We start from the raw sequence: 26,766 nt of genomic DNA, 5'->3' as shown, positions 1-26,766 counted from the left end.
TCACTCACTCGCACAGTACAGTACAATACAGTACACAGTCGAACACTCGGCTGTCCATTAAAATTTCATCAGCTGAATATAATTATATCCAGTTCAATAAGTCTGCCCTGAAATTAATGCCCCAGCCGCCGCCAGGCGTTGGACCGAACCATTTTGGTCTCGATCGATGCAGATATATGTATAAATACTATATAGATACATATACCGATTTGCATATCGCTAATGCAGCCAATGCGGGGGCTATGCTCGCGGCTGTGGGATAGAGTGGTGCCTAAAATGAGACTCAAAAAGAATTGGGATGCAACAAAACCATGGAGTGGTGGGTTTTCCTTCGATCTAAGAAAGGTGTTCGAAGAGGGTCTCTCTTAACAGAGCCTTAGAGTCCGAGAAATGCTTATATCTGAGATCTAGGTACAAGAAATCTTTGAAAACTGATCCAAAAGATAGTTTTATTGACAGACATTCTCCTTGTACGTCTTCTACATATTATATTTGAATTGAAATAAGGTCTTTATGCAAAATTTTTGATGAAAAAAAAATATTTGTTATCACTAGTAAGACCTTCAAAACTCCATAGAGAATAAGACTACTATTCTGTTACTATTATATGCTTTACCAGATCCCAGGACTATCTAGAACTTATAGCTCTGTGGAAGAAATCTTTAGATGGAGAGCTAGCCTCTGAACGAACCAATAATCGATTCATAAATAATACATATTTCTTTCGTATTCCGAAAGCTGAAAACTGAATCCATCGATTCATATATGTAGTACATTTTGTGGTTGAATAAAATATCGGAAATAATTCCATTTCATGGTCCCCTTTCAGTCAACTGTCAGTGCGACAAGTTGGCAAACACACAAAATCATCAGTCCTGCAATATAACATATAAAATATTTCCCCCAAAACAGAAAACAACATAAACCAAAAAAGGTAGAAAGAATACCCGGAAGCGCGGCAGAATGGCTCGTCTGGTGTTCTCCGACAAAGATCACAGTGCCTACGATCCCAAAAAGTACAAAGTAAGTTGGAGCCCTGGCAAAAAGTGGGAATAATAAAATGATATGGCCATATACCTAGGTGGTGCACAAGAACCACTGGCGTCAGGTTAGTCTGCTGCTGCAGCCCTCGCACAAGAAGTGGTGGGAGGATCCCGATGTCATTGTTGCGTGAGTACAGACCATTGAATCGCTCTCAGCCTCAAACACACGACACGTGTGCCAGCTCCCATTGCCGTCGAGTGGTCGTTTCGCTCTGACATCGATTGGCGCCGGTGAAGGAACCACCGCTGCCGCTGCCACTGCCATTCAATTAAGATTCTTTGCCACAGCCATGCTCATAATATTTTATTGCATCCATCAGAGTGTCAGGCGCAAGAGCCACACCCAGAAATATTTCCATGGCAATTATCGTGGCCCCCACTCTCTCGCGGGAAATACTTACACACGATTGCATCACATTGTCTGATAAGACTATCTCTGGTTCTCTCACGTTTCCTCAATGCGCTTCCTAAAACTTAAAACTTGCCAAAATTCGCTCCTTTTGGAGCACCATTCCTCTGGCAGCCCCGTTCCTCGAGTGGAGGTCGCTAATTTCCGGACTAAGTTTAGTCACGCGATGCTAACGAAGCATTTGATAGATGCCTCAGTGCCTCCTCCAATGCAAATGAACACCAGTCTGGGGGGGTTCGGAGGAGCAAGTGCAGCCATCGGCTGTCGGCAAAACTTTTCCAAGTAATTGGGGAACAAGTGATGGAAAAGGGAAATTGGCTTTGGTTTTTGCTCACTGGGTCGTCGGTTCACTCGGGTTTCGTGGCTTGTCTATGTGCGGGGGGGGCTGTGTTCTCTGTGGTGTCAATGTTCATGGAATCCGCCTTCAAGGTTAAGGAAAGTGTGAATGGAATAAGAAACTATTAGTTACAGTGGGTGTTCCCTTCTTGACTTTTTCCTGTTCTTAATGGAATAAACTTTGAATAGCCTTTCGTTATTTTTATCTTCCAAAGTATTTCTAAGCTTGAAACACGAACTTTTTGAGGCCTCATTCGTAGGTCGATGTGTTCCACACATTCTCTAGAAAAGATATACTCATTCGGATTGGCGTGGAAGCAGCCTTTTAGCACTTCCGTTCCGTCCTTCTTCATTCGTTTTGAATCCCTGCCACCTGCCCTCGTGCGTCAACCCCTGACTCACTTGCTTAGCTCGCCCATCGGATCGACGACAACCCGAAAGTTTTCTCTATGAAGAAAAGATAGTTTCTTCCGCTGAGAAATTCTCTGCCATATCCTAAAGATAACCCCTAAAAAAGTCAACAGATAAAATAGCTTCTAAGTACCTCCATAGAACCCCCTATAAAAGGCAGATTTTTTATCCATAAACATGTTTCTGTTGATCAGTCAGAACCCATACTCAAAAGACTGAATTTATAATCGATCAGTCAACCTTTTGACCTTCAACAGTACAACTTCTTAGCCCTCTACTTACTACCATTTCTTGGCCATAACTCTTTGCCATATCAATAGATAAAGCGTCTTCCCTTGTCCATAAAAACACCCATCAATCTAAAGTTTATGGCCCGAAGAAGGGGGCAAGGGCAAACTTTCGTCTAAGCTGCGTATCCCACAATGGATCGGAATATAATGGAACCGAGAACGGGGTAATGTCCTCTATTCTTTCGGTGCCCCCCGGCCCCGAGCCCACTCTTTGCGTGTTCAATAAAAAGGGAAATCAAAGTGAAGCGAATGAAGCGGAAAACGGTGTCAGTACGGGGACAGCGAAGAAAGTACTTAAGCGGCGCGTCACTCAATCAGAATGATATTATTTTTAATGGCGCAAAATGGATACAATAAACACCCGAGTACGAACGCGTGGCTGCCACGCAACGGACACGGACACGGGCACGGGCACGGATACAGCAGATACACGGATAACGCCACCCAGCGCCGATCGGCTGGGGTCTCACATGAAGTTCGGTCGTCGGAGGCTTCGCACGCCACAGTATAGTCGTATAGTAGTCCCATCAAAATAGAAGCAGGATGAGGACGAAGTTTTAAATGCACAACGCCGAAGGAAACTTAATTACATTTCAATTTGTGCTACCCAAGACAACTGACGTGAACCGTACACCTGGACGTCGTGGGACGTTGGGGCGTTGGGACTCTGGGACGTTGCTAAACAAACTGTTCCGCATATGTCACTCACAGGCGCTCAGGCCGGAGGAATCGGGGGGGCGACTGTTGCTCGCTCAGAGTCGCTGGAATGGGCCCCACCGCCGCCAGGCAAGCGCTGTGCCACCGTAACGATGCTCCTGGCCCAGCGCATAGCACGCAACGCTTGCTGGTCAGTCGACGACGAGCCCTGCTACAGTGCGAACAAGATGAACGTGTGGCAGACGCTCGAGTATCTGTCCGGGCTGAGCCTCCGGAAGCGCTACAACTACGAGGGCTATGCGGACACCCAGAATATCCTGCGCACTCTCACGCCCTCCTGGCGACGCGACAGCTTCGCGGAGAAGGCCAAGGCCGAGGAGGTGGCGGCCGCCAGCGCCGCCGCCACAGCGGCCAAGTACCCCGACGATCGCTCCACCAGCGGCATGGCCATCATTGCGGATACACCTGTACCCAGAACCAGTGTCCAGTCGAGCGATAACCTTCCTCTGAGATCCGGTTCGAAGCCTTCGAGCGGACTCCGTCGCAAGCATCGCAGTAGAACCAAAAAACGCCATGGCCCGAGCTTGGATCCCGAGTACGCTTTGTCAGCGGAGGACCTGGAGGATCTGGTCAAGTGCACGTAAGGATTATACGGTGTTTGCTAGAGAAAGTGGGGTATATTGTGGAGAAGGTTTAAATTAGTTGAAGGACTGTTTTATTTAGGATTGGGGATTTGGGATTCTTTTATCAAAGTACAGAGCTGTGTTTTAATATATTTCTTATATAGAATCTGAGTTCCATATATCTTGACCAGTACCTACTGAATTCGATTTTGGAAGCAAAGATTATATGAGTTATGAGATATGTATTTATATTCGCGTCTTTACCAAGACTCCGTCTCAAATTTGGTCATCTCGGGGACCTGTGTTTCATAATCGTGTTCTTCCGATTCTCCTTCTATAAAAGGATTTTTGATAGTGTTCAGAATAAAAACTGAATTTTGAGAGCTTAGTATAAAGGTGATATGGCCAGAGCTATGGATTAATTTACAGGGATTTGATTTGATAATACATATTTGCGGAGGATTTTAGTGCTAAATCCATATTTAGTTGGATCTATTCTCCACATTTCATAGTTTCTCTAGAGCACGATTTGTTGCCATTCAAAGTGCCAATAATGTTTTCAGTGTACCGCAGAAAAAGTCTTTTCAAAAGCTTAGCGGGGACAAACACCCGCGCGTGTTCCTTTCAATGTTTAGCAAAGACACAACCCCACTCGTAAAGTGTTTTTGGAGGTAGAGGAGGATTGAAAGATGGGCACCTAGTTGTGCCCTTTAACTAGAACTTTGGAAGGAAAATAGTTCAACAAAGACTAGAGATATCAGATTTCCAGAATTTAATAAATTCATAATGTGATTTCACTCAGAAACATGTAGTAAATGACACTCCAATGGAATGAAGCAGTTTTAGAGGAAGAAGCAAGCTGCAGTTGCATTGCCTCCCAGAAGACCCCCTAAGTTAACGCACAAACCAGACATAAAGTGGAGCTGACTGTGGAGTATCCTATGAAGCCACAAAGGACTCAAAAACGAAGAGATGAAAGTGCTTAAAACGAAAAACGAAACGGAACGGAACGCAACAATCAAAGTTATTTGTTGAAATGTCAGCGGAAACCTTTTCGCGATGTCGGAAGACGGAAGACGTTGCAATTAAAGTTTTTGGGGGGCAAAGATGCCTCAAAATTGCACAGTGGCATAGACCGGAAATAACAGGGCGTTGCCAACAAATACGAGACGAGTTTCGGAAAGTGGCTGCCATCGTTGTTGCACGTTGCAATGTCAGTGTCAGAGCGAAGGAGGTACCGTACCCACCTCTAACCAATGGAATCCCCGAGCTCGATACAAAGTGTTTGCTCAATTTCCGCGCTCCGAGTCGATTAGAGGAAATTATTGTATGTCTTGTTCGCATGAAAGACGGCCCTAAAGCGAAATTGTTATCTGGTTTCAGCGGTAATGTGAGACTCCCTTCCGAGTCCAGGCCCGTGCCATTCTCTTGCGGGGGAAACTTTAAGTCGCCGATTTCGTGCTCACAAAAACTAAACACACACACACACACACATGCAGATACTGTGACAAGGAAAAACGAGTTCTAACGGTGAAATAAACACCGAAAGGGAGTATGGGAAATGGTTAGTACGAGGAGCTGATTTCCAGTCCCGCGGCATAGAAATAGAGTTGTCACCTGCAGACCTACAGGCTGGAAAACGTTCGAAACTTTTCGGCGTTTTCATTGCACTGAACGAAAGAGGGAAGGATCTTCCAAAGACAGTAACTAGAGGAAACTCTTTGAATGTAGAAAGGTACGTTACAAATGGATAAGGTTCTTTGAGAATTTTCATAATTAAAGCTCTAGAAAATCCCATGGAGAAGGTATTTAGAATACACTTATGGTAGGATAGGTTGACAAGAACAAAGACATTAGGAAAAAAAAACACTGAAAAAGAATAAAAACCGCCTGTGATTGATTTGATGTTTCCCATCAGCTTCTGTACCGCTCTCTCCCTCTTCTCACAGCAACACCAGCCTTTATATCTCGTTCCCCTTCGACAGGGAGAGGATACGATACACCTCCAGTAGAACTGTGCACCTAATTCAATCTTAGATAGAGGATATCTAATTTTTCTGATTTTTGTTGGATTACAAAAATTAAAAGAAATTCCTTCCACAATCTCTAAGTAATTTTAAACAAATGAAAGACTAAAACATCTTTGAATCCTCTTCCTCACCAAAACGAGCGACAGATACTCTGTAGAAGAGTCAAGCGATCTTCTCTCTCTGTAATTATCAAAAAATACCTCGTTCATCACGCTCATAACAGCACCTACTGGTTCATTCACCCCAGGGTTGGTGACTTCAAGTTCCCATTGCACCATTAATGGTGGATTTTTTTTTAAATATCACCTCCTGTCTGGCTAAACCCCATGCCTACTAAAAATGAGCTCTCTTTGTTAACAGTTGCCATCTCCACCAATCCTTTAAAGCTTGTGGACTTCCTTTAGAGTCCACAAATCTTTCGCCAGTGTATGTGGTCGTACAATGGGGAACTTGTTGACACACTGCGTCGTATACTTTGTCATTATATTGACATGGTGTCATGTCATTACGCCTAGCATTAAACGCTTTACGCTGGGTTCCCGCACAACAACATGCGATGGGACTACCACCAGGACAATGCCAGAACTGGAAAGGCAATGCCAGGACTGAAATCGGGGCTGACTGAAACGCGAAGCCATGCGGCATGAGAGGGCGAAACGGCGACGGCGTCGGCGGCGGCGACGCCGACAGCAAAAGTAAAAGTAAAAGTGAAGCATAGTGGGAGCTGGCGTCTGCCACTCGACGCCACACACATGTGTGCCACGAGCGGCACCAAAACCAGGAATCCCAGTCAAAGGTCGTCCCATTCGCCGGTCGCCTTTGTTCCGTGAAAGTTCCGCCAAGTTCCTCCCGCATAAGCCAGTCGTCCCGCGTTGAATCCCCGTGCAAAAATGAGTGACTAACGTGCCAGTGCCTCCTTGAGGCCAAAGTTGACCAAAGATGTCCACGAAATCGAAGAAGAAACGTATACGAAAACACTCGCACTTGAGGGAGATCCAGATCGAGGAGGATTTCCTCATTGACTTTGTGCAGTGCAATCTGGAGCCGGAATCGAGGTAAATCCCGCGACAAAGGATCTCCCACGAGAGAATCACATTTCAATATTCCACCCACTGCGCCTCTTCGGCACTCAGCATCCTGGGGATATTTATTGTCGCCCCTCTACGTGGGGCAATTATCAATTTTAATGGCAAAATGGCGAATGGCGAATGGCAAAGGGCATAAATGTCAGGCTCTTCGGTAAATTTATGCACGTCCCAGGCATTAATTAGCGTTGCACACACTTGCAGGGCATCCTGCCAAACGAAGGAAGTTCTCCTGTTCCCAAGTTTTATAGTTCCCTTTCAATTAGCCAATGACAACGATGACGAAGAGCCAGGCTGTAAACTAATATGGTTCCATTTCCCTCACAAAAGGCCAAAGAAAAGAGTCGCTAATTAAGTCATAAATGTCATCGATGCGATGGAGACCAGCCTCTTCTTTTCTGTCACTTTGCAATGGAGTCTCAGATGGCTAGAAAATTTCCATGAGAGGACATATATAAGAAACAAGAGCAGAAGTGAAAGTAATGGAGGGCTATAGGGATTTATATATAAATGGGAACTGGGATTACAACCCAGCAGTTTGAAGAGATCTTAAATAAGACTGTCCCTAAATGAATATCAGAAATGAAGCTGCAAAAAAGTTCGGGACAAAATCTTCTCAAATAAAGTAGTATTGAAATGTGATGGTTGTATTATAAAGGTACTTCAGAAGTCCCTGAGTACAGAACACACCCCAAAAAAGCTAAACAACATAAAAACCTGAATAAAATACCGACTATAACTAAAGGAAAGTACTTCAAAGCCGGGAACTGTTCCTTAAAGAAGACAAGATTCTTAACAAATTGTATTTTTCTATCAAAGGTACTATATATGTTCTTAAATCTCACCGAAATAGTACCCAAATATGGTACGAAAGCCAATAGAAACCAATAGACTATACATTTCTTCTGAAATGTCCTCAAACGTTAGGGAATCTAGTAGGGAAGGAAGGAGAGACCCTTTAGCTAAAAGTACATCTGGCAAGCGGTCTCTCCATTCATTCATTATACCCCTGAAGAGAGTATTCACTTGGGGAACCCTATACCTTTCCAGAACCCTTTCCGTTACCAAGAGTCCCCTGTTATAGCCCTTTTTGATATCTTCTGTACATGCAAAACCGATCGAATATACAAAAAACAAGTTCATAAAGTGCGTAAGATTTACTATGGAAATGGATATTACTGAAACCCAAAGGGCCCACAGCTACAGCTATAACCATGCATAAATCCCATATTTTTTATGGTTTGCCTGGGATTGAGCGGAATATGGCCACAAATGGCTAAGGGCAAATACGTATTGGCGGTTAACCCATTCAGTGAACATTCAGTGAACACTCACAGAACGACAGCCCACGCATTGCACTCTCGACCCAACTCCTGCGCAAATGGTGTAATAATCATAGAAACGGAGGCGAAGTTGCAAGGCGAATCGGAGGGCCATAAATCATGGCCCACCTGTGCGAGCATTCGTGACAGGAAGAGCGGATGCGGCGACGATGAGCAGTGCAAATGTCATGGGAGTTGCACTCGCGTTAGGTTACGCGGAAGTTGCAATAAAAACGCGCCACCCACGAGGTGGATATCTCCTGTAGGTAGTACTTCCGTTCATCAAGTCGTGGAAGGAAGGCCTGGGCAGGACATAAATCGAAGCTCGTAAGAGCAGGGGTTTCGTTCTTGTAGGCCACACAGACATGACAGATTGGTTCCTCTAGGCTCCCTACTCCAGACGATAATTTATGCATGTGTCGCCAGCCCCAGTCCCAGCCCCAGCTCCAGCTCCAGTCCCAGTGCCATGTGACACACGACCTAAGTTATTGATACGACGACAACATCCATTGATGTTTTGATGTCCTGAAATTTCATTATCAATGTCAATGCTGAAATAAAGGGGGAGAATCCACCTGTCTGTCCCCTATTGGAAATTGATTGAATTGAACTTTGACGACTTTGAACTATTGCGAATTGCGATTTTCGGAGGTCGTCGCAATCGCAGTCGCAGTCGCAGTTGAGACATCAAAGCTTACAATGTTTTATCTGTTGAAAGTGTTTTAAAAGGGTAGAAGAATCATTCTGATTGGAATGCATGACTCCCAAAACGATAGAGATAATTTCTTGGCTCTGAACCAAACGGCAACCGCAGTCAGGCAATCCTGTGGCCACGAATCAGGCCAATGGCTATACCCTATCTAATTGTCAGCTGAACGACAATGATTAACTAGAGCTGACTAATCCGCAACCAAGGGGATACACCGGCATCTCATGACCTGACTGCATTAAACTCCTTTATGGCATGTAGAAATAAAATACCTATTTACCATATAAAGAATGCGCCATGTGAGCCCTCCTCTGTCTGCTATTCTGCTAAAAAGCCTAGCGAAAGTCTCTGACGAGTCGAGACAGTCTTCCTCCGCCCCCCAGTGGTACTCCTTCTAAAAACCCATCCACATCCACATCCACATCCATTGCTCAGAGCTTAGAGCTCAGAGTTCTAGTCTGCATGTCTAAAATTACACTAAATTGTCGGCTTGGGGAGGTGGGAGGTGTAGTACTGCGGGTGAGGCGAGGTTATATATTGTTCTTGTTATTCTTGCTGGCTGGTGTTTATATCATGTGGAAAATATGAGCCCCAGGCTCGTGGGAACAGTGGATTGTGCCGGGTGGAAAAGAACCAAAGGAAGGTGCGAAAGTTATAGGTTTTTAATTGAGGATAAGCTTTAGAACTCAATCTAAACTTAAATTGTTGTATTTAAAATAAATGCCTTTACTTTGGAACTAATTTGGGGGAAAATATAAGGCTATCGCTTTGGGGAATGTGTAAATTAAGTGTTAAAATACTGCAGTCATTCTGGAATAGAACTCCTTGAGATTTTCATTTGAATAGCTTGCATTTGATCTGTAATATCTATTTCTATAGCCCATTGTAGTTTATTCACTTTCTTTATAGCTCATAGATGGTGGATATATTGAGAATACTCTTAGATAGACCTACTATAGTATAATATTATAGTATAGTGAAATGATCACATTTTTAGTAAACGGGAGAGGTACATGGCTATATCTATGTAGTTTTTCTCAGCTAAGATTTTAATGGAAAGACCTATGCTGTTTTGGGGGTATAAAGATACACAGATTTAAGGTGACTATTGCATATAGATAAAGCAATGGTAATTCCCTTCTGACATGGAAGAATATAGCACAAACTTTCCCAGAGTTTTTGAAACTTTTAGTAATTGTTATATAGTGAATTCTAGTTAGAACACTTATCCTCTGGCTTTACCCTTTAAAGCTTCTAGGGACTGCAATTATCAGACGATTTTGCTCTCCTTAAAACCTTTGTAAGCTCTATCCAAAGATGCTGTCTTTCCCCTCAAAGAATCCTGCCTGCAATTATTGATTTGAGCATTTGAAGAACCCTTTAAGCTTCGATTTTGCCCCACTGTGCCTTAGAGAGAGTGTTTGAGTGGGTTGGGGCGGAGAGGAGCAACGAATGTCGGCGGAGCGGTGTCCTATCGGTGCTCCTTGTCCTTGTGTTGTCGGTTTCGGGTGTTTGGCAACCAAAATAAAATAAAATAAAATCCCCTGACTGTCTGACTGACTGGCGGCGGCAGTTGGCGAACGCAGCGTATGAACAGCTACGACGCTATAGTAACACAAAAAATATGCGGCCCGACCTCATTCGTTGCCCGGAGTTACAAGCGCTCAAAACGCGGTGCGGACCGCGGTTCCATGTGGGATTCGCCCACCTAGAAGAGAGAGAGCGCCGGCGGCCACTCGGTCGGTGGGAGGATTAGAAAGGTTCGGCCTGTAATTAACCGGCAAAAATTATTGACTCACATTAACCCCTGGTCATTAATATTCGCTTGTCCAGTCCTGCTACTATATTTGCACCTTTCCGTTTCGCCCACAACAGTTTCAATTTGCCGCGCATTAGCGCCCGACTGGAGCGCCTCATGGGCACCAATGTGGTCAAGCTGACGGATCGCGCCTACATGAAGGAGCTGCGGGAACGCATCGACGAGGACTACCGCAAGCAGCTGCTGTCCCGCATCCGGGCCCGCGAGGTAAGGACCCAAATCTGGCACATCTTTATTTTGTACCCCAATTAGCTTTGAGTTTTGAGGTGGGAGCGGACGACGCACAAATGTGACCAATTTGTTTGGTTGGTAATTCAATTTTCATAAAGTTCCCCAACAAAAAAGAATCTGAGACAAGAGTCCTAAACAAATTTGACGCCCCAGAGTCACGTAGAAGAGCAAAATGAAGGAGGAGGAAGGGTTCTACTCGATTTGAGGGTGCATTTGTAACGAAAGATGGAACTTTAAGTCTTCCAAAATTGGTATAGGGAAGGGTTTTGAAGAGTTTTATGTGTAAATTCTATGAAGATAATCATAGTTCCCACTTCAGGATTACTTTTAGAGGTTGAACCGCAGCTTAGAATCGGTTTGAGTTACAATATCATCCACTGATTCATTTGTGGTAACAAGTAACGACTCTCCCTATTCCTTTTATGGAGTATTGACTTATTAAGTGGTACAAGGTGTTCAAGATATTGCATAAAGTGTTTAATGTCTAGTTTTAATTGTGTGAATTTATGGGGCTCTTAACTTTACGAGTACTAGAATGATTTTTCAAGACGTTTATTGACAAACTATTCCTCAAATAAGAATTAAGGAATGTCTGCCTATCCAGAACTATAGCTCTTATAATATTTATTTAAACTTAATTTTAATATATCTTCCCTTTATAGACCCTTGATCTTTTTCCACTGATACACTCTTCCATAGTTTTATTCAATAAACACCGTATAGACATATAAATATTTACTCATTCCATAACATCGAACAATTAACCATTTAGGTAACATTTCTTCCACTAAAAAGACACCTTCTACCCTTCTTATTTCGTTCCATTTTTTAAATACAATTTCCCACTCTTGTACTTTAGGTATCCCCCAGTCGATTGGCTTTTGTTTGCTTCATTTTCCACTTGTTTATTGGCTGCGATTTCATTTTCTTGCCTACCCTTCTCAAGTTTGCCCTTTTTTCAGCGAAAGTGTCCCAAAGTTTTTCAATGACGCCGACACCGCCATCGCCCACTCATTTTTCTCTTGCGACTCCTCTTTTAGGGGAGGGGATTTTCTGGGGGGCCTGGCTCCAAAGCACAAACAATTGAATTCAATGAGCCCCCGACATGAAAATGGCAAATCCAAGCCGTCAAAGTAATAAAAATTAGACCAGAAACCGACACAGATACACGGTCCGTACAGATACTTGGAGCAGCCTTCTTTTGGAGCGCCTTTTATGTCTGTGAGACATGCGAGGGGGGGGGCCAAAACTATGAAGTACATTGTGCTTCACTGCGGATACAGATACTTAGAGATCTGTCCGTCCCGATACGAGTCCTTAAATGCAGTTGCAGCTCCTCGAAGAAGGTTAACTTTGTTCACGCTTCCAATTGCACTGTTGACGAGTGCTGCGCAATGCGGCACGAGTACCAGACAGTAGTATAAGGTGTCAGGAAATGGCCCTTGAGTGCTAAGAGGCATTTCTTTAGGGAGCAACGGGCGCCAAGGACTCCTCAAATTAGACCAAAGACAAAATAAAAGCTTTGCCAGCCGCTAAGAGGCTCAGAAGCTATTACTCGGGACATTTGGCTTTGATATTAGCCGCAGACAAATCTTTAATGAAGAAAGAGGCTACACTATAGGGGATATTTCGAATAAAAGATATCCTGTAAATGGTAAACAGTCTCTTAAAATGTGTCTAAAAGAAACGGGAATATAACTCCTCCATTTGCTCTTTAAAGTAGAGACTAAGGGCAAGCCCCCTGCCAAGTCGCTCGTGCGACGACCCCGGCTCACTCGCTTCGGTTGTTCGGCTCACTTGCTCAACCTCGGTAACGCCGATATGAGTAAAACTACGACGACCCAAAGGATTCTCATATATTAGAGAGATTTACCTGCTAAAGCGGCGTTTTATTGCTTTAGATTTTATATATTCTGTGAGATCCAGATGTTCTTTCCTTAACAAATATTTCCGAAAAAGTAGCACACCTCTTTTACCCTCCTTTTACTGGGTATAACAAGAGGCTCTGTAGCGATTAACCACAGCATTCGTCCCTAATATAAACCACAAACCAAATCGTTAATCAAAAACGGCCACAAATATTTGGGGCTAACAGCTTGTAATGTCATCAAGGGAACTCTACTAAAGATATTGTGTGCCACGAAATTAATATGTTCTTAGATGAAAGAAGTGGAACGCGAACGCATGCTTATTATTGAGGGTAAATCGGATGTGATACCAGACGAACTGGCCGACGATCCCATATTCATGGTCAACAAAGATGCCAACCTGGAGATACAGAAGGAGCGCTCCAAGGTGAGTTCCCGGGCCCAGATCAAGACCACAGCCTCATCCCATCGTCTTGCACCTTGCAGTTGAAGACGAGTCGGGAGAAGAATGCGGAACGTCTGAAGCTGCAGGGCGTGAAATGGGAACGGGAGCGCCTCCAGCATGCGGCCCAGGAGGCCGAGCTCCTGGCCAAGAAACGCGAGAGGCAGCGCGCCCAAAAGCTCCTGGTGGAACAGTACCGAACGGAGGATGCCGAGCGAGGCATGGACCTGTTGCGGTAAGTCCTTCCTCCGCCTTTAATGAGTCTTTAATGTGCGGGCGAAAGTTGGCAAAATTAAAAAAAGGCACAACAATAACAGTACATTATTCCGCGTTGTCGCTTAACGCCGCCTGGGAAGCATTTTATCCTTCGCGGAACGTGGGCGGAGAGATATGTCAAGATAAACCCAATGGCTTAAATGGGCTACAAGGCGAGAAATTATGACCAAGTTTTGACTGTGATTCTAGATATACTCTAATGTTTTTGAAGAAAGATTAGATGATCATTTGGTATAGTATAGGAATTATGATAGAAAAGGTATACCCTTTGAAGTAACGTAAGAATCCTTGAAGAAGATATCCCTTTTAAATTTCAACTCTGAAAAGTCTGTCCTACTTTTTCAAAATATCTTCAAACCGATCTGTTAAAAGGAACAGGAAAGACACATAAGGTATTATAAATGGTTAGATAATATGAATTTCTCCTACTTCTGATTTTACAAAACCTACCTATAGGTATTTGAAATTTTTTAATCATACTTCATCCAGAAGAAGAACAGTTACCACTTCCTAAATCTATCATGTTCTTCCTTTAAAGTGCAGCTCTTCTCTGCTAACATTCATTAAGGAGTTCTATCGATACAATCCGCTAAACGATTCCGAAAGGTACTCCCTTCTAATCACCCTAATAACCCTATGCCAAGAAGGGTATTGTACGATAGAAGCGTTTTGCTGTCGCTAAAGCATTTTAGCCAGGAGCCCGCCCATTAGTATGCATGAGTTGAATGTTACGGAATCGCGAGGCTAATGAAAAAAAAACCTTTGCCTTTCCGCCTTCGCCCACAGCATTGAGAACGAGGATTGGCGCGAGTGCGAGCAGAGCCTGAAGGAGTTCCTTGAGTCGGAGCGTGCCAAAATGAAGGAGCGTTCCTTGCGCGTTTCCCAGCCCTTCTCGTCGGATCCGTTGGACATACAGAACATAGTGAGGGCTAGGTAAGGTGTTCAGTACAAACCCTGCCGCATGTGTCACCCGAAAGTCGTCTGTTTTTAGACAAAAGTTCCGCGAAACGGAGCTGCGTATACGGAACCAGCTGGAGGGCAAACTGAAGGACGGCAACACCCAGATTACGGGCCAGGAGTTGAACGAGTTCATGGAGGAGGCGCACCGCGGCAGCAATGAGACGACCATTCGGGATACATCGTTGGACTCGATCCATGGTCAACTGCCGACCAAGTACATGGACGATATCACCGATGTCTCCGACGAGACCATTATCAGTGAGGATGCCGTCAGCCTGACCCTGGCCAAGCAGCAGTACGCCGAGGAGCTGGAGGCCGAGATGGAGGACGAGTTCAACAGAGGCTTGCTCATCTCCAAGCAGCAGTACGATCAGCTGCGCTTCGAGGATGAGAAGATTGTGGCCCTCCGCAATGCCAAGGTGGCTCCGAAAGAGGCTCAACATGGGAAAATCGTTCTAATATCGTTTTCTTTTCCAGGATATTCGCGAGCTGTATTTACTGGCTGAAGAGATCATAATGGGCGACATCATTGAGGAGGTCGAAGAGGGCGAAGAGGAGGGTGCCGAGGAGCAAGAGATCGAAGTACCCAGCTCCGATCATGAGCCGGAGGCCAAGCCAGCCTAAGCTCCAGAGGCTTTTATTCAACGTTTATCATCGTTCGGCAGAGAGAACCATCAGTTGCTTCTCCTGCTTCCATTTCCAAACAACAGTTTTTTAAAAGATTGGACAAATATTTCATTTCCCTGTTGGTTTTGAAATATTTCACACAAATTTTGCAGAAACCTCATCGATTTGTTGTTGTTACAAGAATACAATCATTGGGAAACGTCAGCAGAACTGTCCATCAGACGCTATGATTTGATTGTTGATATCTGTCATGGAGGTTTAATTAAGGCTGTAACGAGCTGACGAGCCGATAGTCCCGTATAATCATACCAATAAAACGTACCGAAAAATCATACAAAAACACACCAGTTACTGAGCGGAAGACTCATCGGCTATTTATTGGACATTTCACGGGCCCGCCGACAAGTATGCTACAAATATTTGCTTTGTGATACGACCAGCGGGAGATATGGGGGATGTTCTGCGAAACAGTTTCGCCTGAAAATCTCTCAACTGGAAAAAGACGTTGAAGACTAAGAAAACTGATTGAAATCAATTAGGATTATGTTTCAATCATTACTCTAAGCGGATTGCCAGCGAAAGAGTCTTCCAGAACACCCCTGGAAAATCTCAGCGTAATTAGTTAGCGATAATTTCATTATCAATTGCACGTCGCCCGCTTTTTGAGCGACGCGACACATATGCCCCGATTGCACAAGCCCCACCGTGACGCACTTGAAAGAGGCCCTCCCGTGGAGTGTGGGTGTGTGGGTGGGTTCGGGGAATTTCGGACTGATGCAATTCGCAGAAACCGTTTAAGACAATTCCAACGTGAAGGACACGGAGATAGAAAAGAAAACAAAACAAGAGAATGACTAAAAATAGTCCTGTTTATATCCAAAAATATGACTTTTCTCAGCCCCTATATGGCTTCCCCCCATTTCTTCCCTCATGGAACACTTTAACTTTTCAGCGAGATATTGCTATTGGTTTTTGTTTTCTTTTTTTTTTTTTTGTTTGGAGGGTAAGTGTCATCTTCGGTTGCCCCAGGCAATTGGCCAGAAAACCCTATATATGCTTATTTTCTTGTGCCGCCTTTTAGGCCAAAACAACACACACTGAAAACAAAACCGAGGGGGGATCGAAGGGGGACAATCGTAGCGCATGCAAATCAGGTGGAATTGTTCTCCATTACTCACGGCCATTTCACTTTAAAGTGTCTTTTATTCTTGGCCTGCGGCCAGTCGCCACGGCGGTTGTTGACTTCTGAGTGGTCCTGCCCCTCTCGCTCCGCCGCTCTGCCCCCACACGGTTTCAGGTTTGCGGGCTGTTTGTGTCTGCCTTTGCCGGGGATTTGTTCCTGAGGAAGTGAAAGAAGAGAAGGCTTATGTGAGACGATTGAGTGAGGTGAAGGATAATGGAAACCTGGAGGAAAGTTCTTCAATTCGAGTTAACAAATGGAAATGGAGGGGTTATAAATAGCTCAGATCGAACATTTATCGATATAGAACAATAATTTAATGATAATTTATCGATAGCTCCAGTACTCCAGTCTCCAACCCATAGACCCCTACCATTGAATCACCCTATATTAAGTTCCGGCTAATTTTTGGCAGTCAACACTTGCAGTGCCAGTACTACACCCCAGATTTATTAGCCCTCCCCCAATCAACACCCTCAATCAGAGATTTATGATCCCGTCGGTCTATTTGTGCCCCACATTACCACAATCATCACACCAGTCTATTAATAAACTATTAATAAATGGTTATTTCGGAACCTCATTGGTATGTATATCCCGCCAGTCGAATCATGACAATGCAGCTTTTGGAAGGGGAGAAAACAAAGTCCAAAATCGCTTTAAATTCTAGAAGGATTTGCATTATAGGGATTTCCGCGACGTCATCATCGGAGAGGTCCCCTAAGAGGGCAAAGACGCGCCCACGCTTCTTGGAAATTCCACGAATCAAAAGCCGCGTCGCACTGGCATATTCCACGCGGTGTATTGTCAACAAATCCCACTCTCTGTGGCAGGCAGCCAGGACCTGCTCCCGTCACTTTTCCCTAGGTGTTGACCCTGTGACGCCTGTTCCTCGCTGACTTGTTGCCTACTTAGCGGCGCATATCCTTGTTTTTCGTTAAATAATTGCCTAAAATTTGGCTTTGTTTTACGCCCCCAAATTTTTCATCAGACAATATCGCGAGCGGGCGCTAAATTTTTCTAAATGCGAGCTAAATATTTCATTGATAAGAAGAAAAACATTTTTGGGAATCTAAAGACCTGACCCGACGGAGGAGAGTGCAAAGGAAGCCACGCACTTTTGGTGGCGGCTCGTGAAAGCTTTGCAAGCTTTTAGGCAATTTTTTTGGCGCCTTAACATCGGATGTGGAGTCCCACAACCGCCCCGGTCGGGAGGGGCCTCGTCATCGTTCGTCCCCAGTCGGTATCGGGTTCGCCGTCGGTTCGGCATATGCGTGGCCTTTATAAAAGGAGTCGGCTAGGCGAGTCAACCACGCAGTGCTCAACAAGTAGTAGGAGCAACAGTTGACACCAGACCAGACAGACCAGTCCTCCAGGTTCCAGGTTCCCAGTTCCCAGTGTCCATCCAAGGAGAGAAGCAAGTGAAACGGATTAAAACGATACTTGAAAGTGAGTGCAGAACGCAGTACGCCGCCAAACGGAATAAACGATATGTAAACCCCTGAAAGATATTCCCAAAATAAACTCAGTTTTGGGGTCAGTGTTTAAAGACATTTGCCTAAAGCGTAAAGCCTAAAGGATACTCAAAGACCCAACGCGAAATCTTAGAAATGCCGTCGCTTTCGTCATCAACTTTAATGTCGGACAGAATGCGTGTCAAATGAAAGGTTTTACTTGTTGTGGGTGTAACCTAAAGAACTTCAGAAGTATATAATATCAAAAAAAATAGAAGACATTTTAATGAGAACAATACTTGCTTATGAGCTTGGCCCTTGGCTAAAATATATTTAAAAGTGACATAAAAAAAATAAAAACTAATTCTAAAGTTTGGGTAGAATGGATGTACTATGATTTCAAAACAAAAGTAAAAGTTTTATTTACAAATTAATAACCTTCAAAATTCTTGGTCCGGAATTTTTGTGATTCTATAAAATTTCGATAGTTTCCTACACAACTTCTAACGCCTCTCATTCTTCTATTTGAAAAACGAACTTCCTTTTGTAATTTCGGAAAGACTCTTTTATTTTTTAACAATTAATCCATCACCTATCCAACCATTTTTTATAGGTAGCATTTTTAGTGCCATTTTAATCACACAAAAAAGTAATGACGACTGTTTCAAATGTTTAAAAATTTAAAAACTTTTGTTGCCTGTCCAGAGCATTGATTAAATATTTTATAAATGCTCACAGCTTCAAGGAATTCCCCTCGAGTACAGACATAAATGTCAAGCGCAAATAAACCAATGCAGAAGACTCTTTGGGAAACAAATATAGAAAAAAATAGACGCCTTGAATACGAGTACTTGCAGAAAAATGTTGTCGAGGTGACATTGGCTCTCCCTCCATTTCCGTTTTGCTCAAACCCGTTGTGTATCACGTGCGAAAATTCCTTGAGAATGGAATCAAAAGTAAAGAAGAAATTATTGAAAATACAAGAGAAATCGAAGGTGTTCCATCGGTGTCCCCCACTGGCATTTGTCCTGTACTATTTCTGTATGTGGCCTTCTCCAACTATCCTGGGGATCAAATTCAAGACCGCAGGCAGTACCATTCCCCCTCTAAGATCGCTCCTAATATCCCATATCATGTGAGGCTCGTACTTGACTGAATATTGCCTGCGATGAAGGTCTTAAGCAGGGTCCGTTGCTAGGCTTAAATACTGCCTAGGGTAGGCCTCATCAATGGAGATTTTATTCTGGTTTATTGCTGATGAAAGTGCACCCGAAAATACTCAGATGAAATTAGTACAGAGCTATCCACCCACAACTGTAACCCCAAAAATACGGGCTACTCTCCGACATCTGTTTCGCCTTCAACATTTTTATGTAACCTTTGAAATTTCCTGCCAAATTTGGACACTGTCTCGCCACCATTGAATGGTACTTTTAACAGGTGCCCCAGCTGGTCCAATCCAATAAATATGGAATTATATAATCGACATCAACTGCAAAGGCATGGACTGTAAAGGCATCTCTTGGGGATTAGGACATCGGGCAGAGCCTGACTAATTGGCTCTGGTCCTCGGCCATATGTCAGATGCACTTGTCTCGCCTCAAGCCGAATTCCCACCATGTCCAGGTTTATCCTACCGTTTAATCACGCTTAGTCAACGTTAATTAAACAAGTTTTTGCCCTACAGTGCACTACAAATGTCAAGTTTTGCGGAGGTGGGAGAAAGTCAAAGCCCACGCAAACCTTACCCCATGTTCCCCGTTGGGCAAGGGCCCAGTTTCTTCTGTATTTTTGCTCAATTTAGCAATTAGCCGTGCGGTTATTGCGAAAACGAATGGCACACACGAAAAAACAAAGGAGGAAAAACAGGTGACAGGAAGGATATGCTGTTACAGTTGCCATACACTCACTTATTTTGCCCCTCGTCCTGCCCCCCGTTCTGGCCACTAAATTAATTTCATTTTACCTCTGGGACACTTTTGTACCCCAAATGTTCGTAGGATGTTTGAGGGTATATTGTATGGCAGAAGGAAGTGTTATGGACTCCATAGAATATCTAACTCCTTGTTGGAAGGATCTGCCTACTAGTATTGGGATCGGGGTAAACCTACAATGAAGAAAACTACTTCCAATGGAAGTCTCATCAATGCCAACGAAGATCTTGTAGAAAGTACTGCCCAATCTTTTCTTTATTGGGTATCCTATAGTTCTAATTTGTTACTGGTTTTTTTTTCGGTCTTCATCCACTTTTGGACTTTGTGTCAACAAGTTAATTAAAGCATTTTGACAACGATTCCGTTTTTGTTTGTTTTTCCCTCCTGACACTCTCTTTTCGGACTCACTTTCTCTCTGAAGCTCCCACTCGTTTACTCCAATTCTCTTGAACTTCCGCTCTTCAACAACGAGCCCGAAAAGTGTTGCCTACTTTTGAGTGCCAATCAAAATGAAGTAATTGAAAAAGTTTTCCCTGTTCCCTGGTGAGAGGTAGTGCCCGAAGCCAGAGATTTATTGCAATTTATGTTGAGAATTATCATTATTTGCATTTCAAGAAAAATACAGTGCGAAATGAAGTGAAAAACTTTATTTTTGGCCACAATTACCAGCAAAATGTCGATGTCACATGCAAACAGGAAGAATTTTCTTTTGTTTTATGCAAATTAAAAGCTTCACACTTGAGTTGAATGATTTCAATCAAGCTGAATCGAAACGTGCCGGGAAATGGTAAACAGAAAATATCTGCCTCCCAGAGACAATTTTAATAAATTGGCAAATGGGAAATTGTAGCAGATTTCGTGGTTTCTTTTTCTTTGATTGGGGCGTGTATGAGTTGATTTATATGTTCGGGTTCATGAGGCTAATTAGGCGTATAATTTTATTGAATTTACATGGGAAATGTTTTCCGCAGGCAAGACATTTTATTGGAATTTTATTGTCTCCTGCTGAAAATGGCTGGAAATAAATGGAAAATAAAGCTGCGGCCAACAAAGCCTCAACCATTTTTAGAAATTACTTTTCATCACTTTTCACTGGATAAGTCTTCACACTTTTGAGCCCCATTCACGCTGTTATATTTTTAGAGTAAACATCGGGTTTTCTTCCTTGGTTCTGTTTTCTCTTTGCTGCTTTTTCTCGGTTTCCTTTGGCTAACAAATTAAGCCAATCCTAGACGTCTCCACGCGGCCACAAGTGCCAAAAGTTCCCTGCAACCCATTTATAATATTCATCAGGGCAAAAGTTATTAAACGAAGCAAGAAAAAACAAGATAAAAGACTAGGAGAAGCCCCTTCCAGGGCTCCTGGGCTCGGGGCTCAGCCTCGGCTAATGGGCTGCAAATCCACATCGGAAGGGTTAAGCCGACCTTCGGTCCTAGTCCCCCAGCAGCACCCACTCGTTCCTTGTCATCGCCGCCAACACCCGACTTCCCCGCCCCACCAGCTAATTAAATGAGACGACAACAACGCATACCACAGTGGCCGCATAATGGAAACGCGGTGCAGTCCATGACAAAGCAGCACCAAAAACAACAGGACCCCGCCAGCGAACAGTGGTTCAAGGTGGGGCGAAAAAGAGCTGCAAGAAATAGGGATACCAGGGGAACGACCAAGGAATTAGCAGTTCCTTATGGAAGATATAAAGGACATAACCATAAGGGAACCTTTTTCAATGCTACCTGAAGAAGTGTATTATTTTTGATTCTTGTCTGAAGTTTTGTAATGTCTTGAGATACTTGAGATATGGTGAACTGTTGGGGAACCTTTTTCAATGTTCACCTCAAGAATTGTCTGATGTTTTTCAGTGTTTAGTCTAGACCTTTGGCCTTTAACTGTGGCTGTATACCAATAATGATAAATGACTGCAAATCGAACGCCCATGTCGCCCAAGCTCGTAATGCGGAAATGCAAGAAAATATAATATTGTAAATGACAAATGACACACTTTTTGTCATCGCATGCCATTCCACTGTGCACGCGCGCGAGAAGACAGATTAAGCAAGGAAGAAGGCGGAGAGAGGGAGAGAAGCAACGAAAGGGAGCTGCGAAGTTATCTAACAGACGCTTTTGGAGCTGCTCCCTCTCCCTCTCTCACACTCTTCGTTTGTCGCCTCCTTCTTCGTGGGTTCCTGTCTTGTTTGCGTGTTTATGCGTGCATTGTTTGCTTAAACACAAAAAGCGAGGCGCCCACACGCACACGCACCGAAACGGAGGGAGGCTGGAGGCGGGAGTGGGAGTGGGAGTGGCATTCAGCTCTAGCTGTAATGGTAGTGACGGTAATTACCATCATGTACATACATCTCCATTTCTGCCTTGCAGTAATCCCGAGGACAACAACATACAACCAGTGCAAACAGCAACGGCAACAGCGCCAACATGAAGCCCGACCTGCTCTCCGTCTGCATTCTGGCCACCCTGATCTTGGGCTGTAGCACACGGCACGTCTTTGGCTTTCTGACTTCCCAGAGCCAAACGGCCGCAGCCGCAGCACCCGCCACAGTGGATGGTGGCGTCGATGGTGCATCCTCGCCACAGAGACTACATCTGGCGCCCATCTTTGGTGGCCTCCAGTCCCATCAGGCGCGTCGTCAGGGCCCCCCATCGCTGGATGCCGATGCCCAGGAACGAGCGGTTTACGATCCCGGCGATGGTGAGTCATAAACTTGAATTACTTGAAGAGTTGCTGCCAATGGCCCCAACAGGCAGGCAATCTTGAGGGACTTAGTCCAGGTGCAGGGCGTGGCTAATCCCACTTCGATTGGAAAATCGCCCAAGGGCACATCTAAAAGGCATTGATATGACAATTAAATGGGTCAAAGTTCGTCGCCAGGCAACCGGGGAATCTCATTTGTGGACAAATTTTGTGTTTGCCGACTTTTAGGCGACCCAAACAGAAGGGCATGGACGGGGGCGGCACACGGGGGGAATGGTGATACATGGCATGCACTTAGCCGTAACCACTGGAACCACTGCCCGTGCGCCATCGTCCGTGATTATAATGGACACAATGGGTGAAGATAGGGATTGCTCGCTGAACATTTTTCGGTCAATGAACAATTTTTGAAGTGCCTTTAACACATGTATTGACTTGTGTCCTTGTGGCCCTCTGTGTGTGTGTGTGTGTGTACAGCACTTAACACGCCCACAGTTTTGTCGCTATTTTTTTGAGTTCTTTGATGAATTTGATTTGACGTTTGCGTTTTACGTCACCCCAAGGCTCCGGTTCCAGTTCCACTTCAGCAGCATTGGCAACCCTACCCTTTGCGCCCACTGCTATCACTGAATATTGATAATTCGACTGGTTTTTCAATTGATTTTTTATACGAGCAAATGGAAATGGCCTAAGGCATTCTTTAACATTCTACCAAATACAGTGCAAGTACAGTCGCTCCCTTTATGGCATATTTCTAGGAAACACTTCAAACAATAGAAGCTTAAGTGCCTATGATTACCATCTATCAATGATATCAAAGCAGTGATTTAGCAAGCATTTTAAACCTCCTTTGGATCAAAGAGTTGCACTTTTAGGCATTTTTGGCTGAACTTCACTGTGAAGGGCCTCACTCTGTAGGTTGAAACCGGGGAGAACACAAAGCCTCCGGGTGTAGAGTGACAGGCAGACAGGAGACAAAAGGCAGACTGCAGCAGTCAACAGACGGACGGACGGACGGACGGACTGACTGACTGTTGACGTCAACAAGACGGGAATAGGGCTACGCAAAAGAGATGGAGATGCGACTGAATATAGAGTGAAACTCATTGCCGCCAGTCAATTTCCGTCCGTGTACGAGTATTGAAACGACGCAAAGGGAAAATATGTTTTTTAAGCCTCGGAATGGAGCGGCGGTAGCCGAGGAGGCGTCAGGCAGTCGACAGACACAAACAAACACAAACTATTCAAACTTTCAAATGTCAAACGGCGGAAGTGCTCATGGGAGGGGGCAGGAGGCAGGGCGGGGCATCCATCTCCGAGAGTAGGAAATGGTTGAAGGAAGTTGTGGCCGGATTAGCGGCAACTTGAGTAAACATTAAAACCGCAAATAAGGACTTTGGTTTGCTCATTTCATGGCAGAGCTGCTGCACGCCCTGAATGCCGAAGAGGAGCGTGAGCGGGAGCAGGAGCAGGAGCAGGAGCTGGGCCTTAGACTGGGCATGGCAATGATCCCCCAGCAGCAGCAGCAGCAGCCCGACTATGCGGACACCGTTTACAATGAACTGGAGTTGGCCAATCAGTTTGAGACGCTCAAGAAGCTGGAGGAGGATTTACGGGCCGAGCAGGAGTTGGTGGACAAATCCGCTTTGCTCATGAAAATGCTGGAGGTACGTGAAGACGCGAGTGGGAGGAAACGTAAAGGAAATAGCTAGCTGAACCTCTTGTGTTTCGTTCAGGACCCCACGCTGGAGACTTTGCCCCTGGTTTACGTCGAAGAGGAGGAGGAGCAGCCCGAGGGCGTGATTGCTTCCGCCCCGGCCACGGCCACGGATGAGTATGCCGAAATTGAGAACAGCGTTCAGGACCTGGTCCTGGGCCAGAGCAAGCCGAAGCGTTCGCGCTACTACCGTCGCTATCCGTGGAAGCGTCACAACAAGAATCGCGGGTAGGTCTCCATTTCCATCCCACACAATCACCCAAAACACTCCAATCTCCCCCAAAAACACTTGCTAGCTTTGCCATAGTCTTAGATCCCTAGTTACCTTTCCCCCCGCTACCCCCCCAACGTTTTTGTTTGTAGTTAGTGAATGTTTTTGGTAGTAGCTTAAACCCAGGATAACCTTCTAGTTTTTTTTTTGTTTCGAAACCATAGAAATAATCAGGGGAATGTTGCTCAAAGCGCCAGCAGAGGATTCCCCAAAAACTTAAGCTTCAAAACCATAGTTTCCGATCGGAATCCGTTCTGGCCTTTTGAGGAGCAACCCCGAACATTAAATGTCTATAACATGTCTAATGCCATCTCTAAGAGTCTCTCTAGGCCACACACAGAAAGACACACTGAAACCGAATCCCAACTGAGAACCAACCAACCCTCTGCGAATATTACTACCGTCTAATGAACGTGATATCGTGAAAGATCTTTCTAATTACATAACTGTTATCCATTATCAGTTCTTACATGAATTCTATCAACAGCAACTATGAACCGGAGCTGCGTTACGCCTGTACGCCCAGCAAGGAGGATATCCTGAAGCTTCTCATCAATCTCCATGAGAATCGCAAGGGCAATCACAGCAAGACCGTGAACTTTTGCAATCGCAAGCGTCCGGCCAAGGCGGTCTTCACCAATATACGATTTCTGGGCTAAGAAGAAGACGGACTCTCCTATAGGACCCTAGAGGACACACACACACACACAAACACACAGCCACACACACGTACAGAGGACACACATATGTATACCAAGCATCAATTGTATATTGCTGACAAAGTCGAGCGCTAAACTGGAGAACAACAAGCACTAACAATTAGCCTAAACTAACTAACTAAAGCAAACTTTGTAGAGAACATTTAGAGCGGATATCTCGTGCTCCTTTCTGCCCTCGCCCCCACAACCCCTTCTACCTTAACTCTAATTGTAGACAATTAAAACTTTTATAGTAGCTCTCAATGTGTTGTATATACTAACTATTTAGACAAAGTTCTATTGTTCTCGTTCTCGTTCCAAGTGTTAATTGCTAAACGAAACGATTACGAACAAAAAATATATGTTGCCATATCATTAAAACGTTTTAATCGTCCCGTGAACGGTCCCGTCTCTCCCTCACGGTCCAAGCCACGAGTATTATAATCCAATAAACGGAGCCCCGCAACTAAATATCATTGCTATATCAATGTGTATATATATACCGATATATCTACGTGTGTACTAATATCTATGTGTATGTATTATCTGCTATATATAATGTAAAGTCGATAAATAAATCCTTAAAATACAATTATTCCTGTGCAATTATATACGGCAAAGTGAGTTTTTCTTTCGATTGGGTGGAAAGAAGAGAGATCAGATAATGGAGAAGAATGTGTCAACAAATCCAACAAAAAAAGATTGTTTTCTCGAAATTAATTGAAGAATACATGAATCTTAAATGAAAGAACAATTATTTCAAAAGAGTATTTCACAGCAGAAAAAAATAGAGATAGTGAATAATATTTTTCATTAATAATATAGGAATAACAATCAGATTTAGATAAGAAATTTATAAGAAGAACTTATAAATGTAAAGGAAAAGCAAAGAAAGTTTAGGAATACTTTAGTGCCTGGACTCGAAACACAACGTAACATGATTCCAGATCTGCACAACTGTTTAATGATTCCTGTTGATTCGAATCTTTTTGAATGCATACGATCCATATGTTTCGAATGCTTTGGAGTTCCATGAGACACTTAGCTTTGGTTGCGAATCAGCTATTGATTCACGCAAATACTATGCGAGAGCCTTTCTATTAAATTTGAAATGCGAGTACTTTGTTTAGTACTAAGATCTTTTCTTTGGCACTAATCCAATGCCTTGTCCCAATTACCATTCAATTTCCTTGGAGATTCAAGGTTAGATCTTTGGAGGCTAACTTTCCAGAGAATACAATGACTCAAAGAGAGATTTTGTAAGCCTCGGCCATGTCCACTTCCATTACAAATCCCCTTCTTTGTTTATCCCACATAAGTACTGTGATTGTGAAAACGAGGTGACACCTTGGATGGAAGTGTGAATGCTAGAATGCTGGCAAGGCGCTAGCGCCGGCACTGGCACTGGCTCTGCCCTGACATTGAGCAGAGATTCTCGGTGCTCTTGTGTTTGCTGTCAGACAACAACTTGCCACAGAGGTTATCTATATGAAGAGACCGAGCTGCTGTGGATGACAGCGGAAGCGGGTAGCGTCACAGTAAGTGGGTGGGGAGGAGGGCCAGGCGGGAAGCTCGTGCCTCATTCTTGGTAATGACCACAGTGCGTGTGAGAGTGCCCCACACCGATGACTAAGCAGAGAGAGAGAGACTACAGGCAAGGCACT

At 44.2% G+C, this 26,766-nt stretch overlaps 2 protein-coding genes across 4 annotated transcripts in view; both read left to right on the top strand.

The window, feature by feature from the left end:
• LOC6589891 (probable DNA double-strand break repair Rad50 ATPase) overlaps window positions 1-15,480 on the top strand; it is a 36,185-nt gene extending 20,705 nt beyond the window's left edge. The window contains exons 1-8 of one of the 2 annotated variants that reach the window (XM_002014592.2): window positions 895-1,023; window positions 1,082-1,170; window positions 10,791-10,941; window positions 13,126-13,260; window positions 13,320-13,510; window positions 14,338-14,484; window positions 14,543-14,930; window positions 14,989-15,480. In XM_002014592.2, coding sequence (XP_002014628.1) covers window positions 964-1,023; window positions 1,082-1,170; window positions 10,791-10,941; window positions 13,126-13,260; window positions 13,320-13,510; window positions 14,338-14,484; window positions 14,543-14,930; window positions 14,989-15,135 — 1,308 coding nt within the window. In that variant the 5' untranslated portion in view covers window positions 895-963 and the 3' untranslated portion in view covers window positions 15,136-15,480. Of the gene's footprint in view, window positions 1-894; window positions 1,024-1,081; window positions 1,171-10,790; window positions 10,942-13,125; window positions 13,261-13,319; window positions 13,511-14,337; window positions 14,485-14,542; window positions 14,931-14,988 lie in introns of those variants that run through there. The other variant, XM_026989128.1, reaches the window with a different exon arrangement.
• A 2,171-nt stretch (window positions 15,481-17,651) lies between these two features.
• On the top strand, window positions 17,652-25,694 carry LOC6589892. 2 transcript variants are annotated; one of them, XM_002014593.2, is made up of 5 exons: window positions 17,652-17,767; window positions 22,083-22,413; window positions 23,836-24,083; window positions 24,153-24,361; window positions 24,868-25,694. In XM_002014593.2, the coding sequence occupies exons 2-5, from the start codon at window positions 22,140-22,142 to the stop codon at window positions 25,061-25,063; spliced, it is 927 nt and encodes a 308-aa protein (XP_002014629.1). In that variant the 5' UTR covers window positions 17,652-17,767; window positions 22,083-22,139; the 3' UTR covers window positions 25,064-25,694. The 2 variants fall into 2 exon arrangements, with proteins under 2 accessions (XP_002014629.1, XP_026844930.1); XM_026989129.1 differs by having other exon boundaries at window positions 24,892-25,063.
• Window positions 25,695-26,766: the final 1,072 nt, after the last annotated feature.

This window comes from Drosophila persimilis, unplaced genomic scaffold, assembly GCF_003286085.1.
Source record: "Drosophila persimilis strain 14011-0111.01,24,50 unplaced genomic scaffold, DperRS2 tig00000191-arrow-pilon, whole genome shotgun sequence".
In the NCBI taxonomy this organism is placed as follows: Eukaryota; Metazoa; Arthropoda; class Insecta; order Diptera; family Drosophilidae; genus Drosophila; species Drosophila persimilis.
Note: the sequence above shows the minus strand (reverse complement) of the source record. Positions and strands in the feature narration are given on the sequence as shown.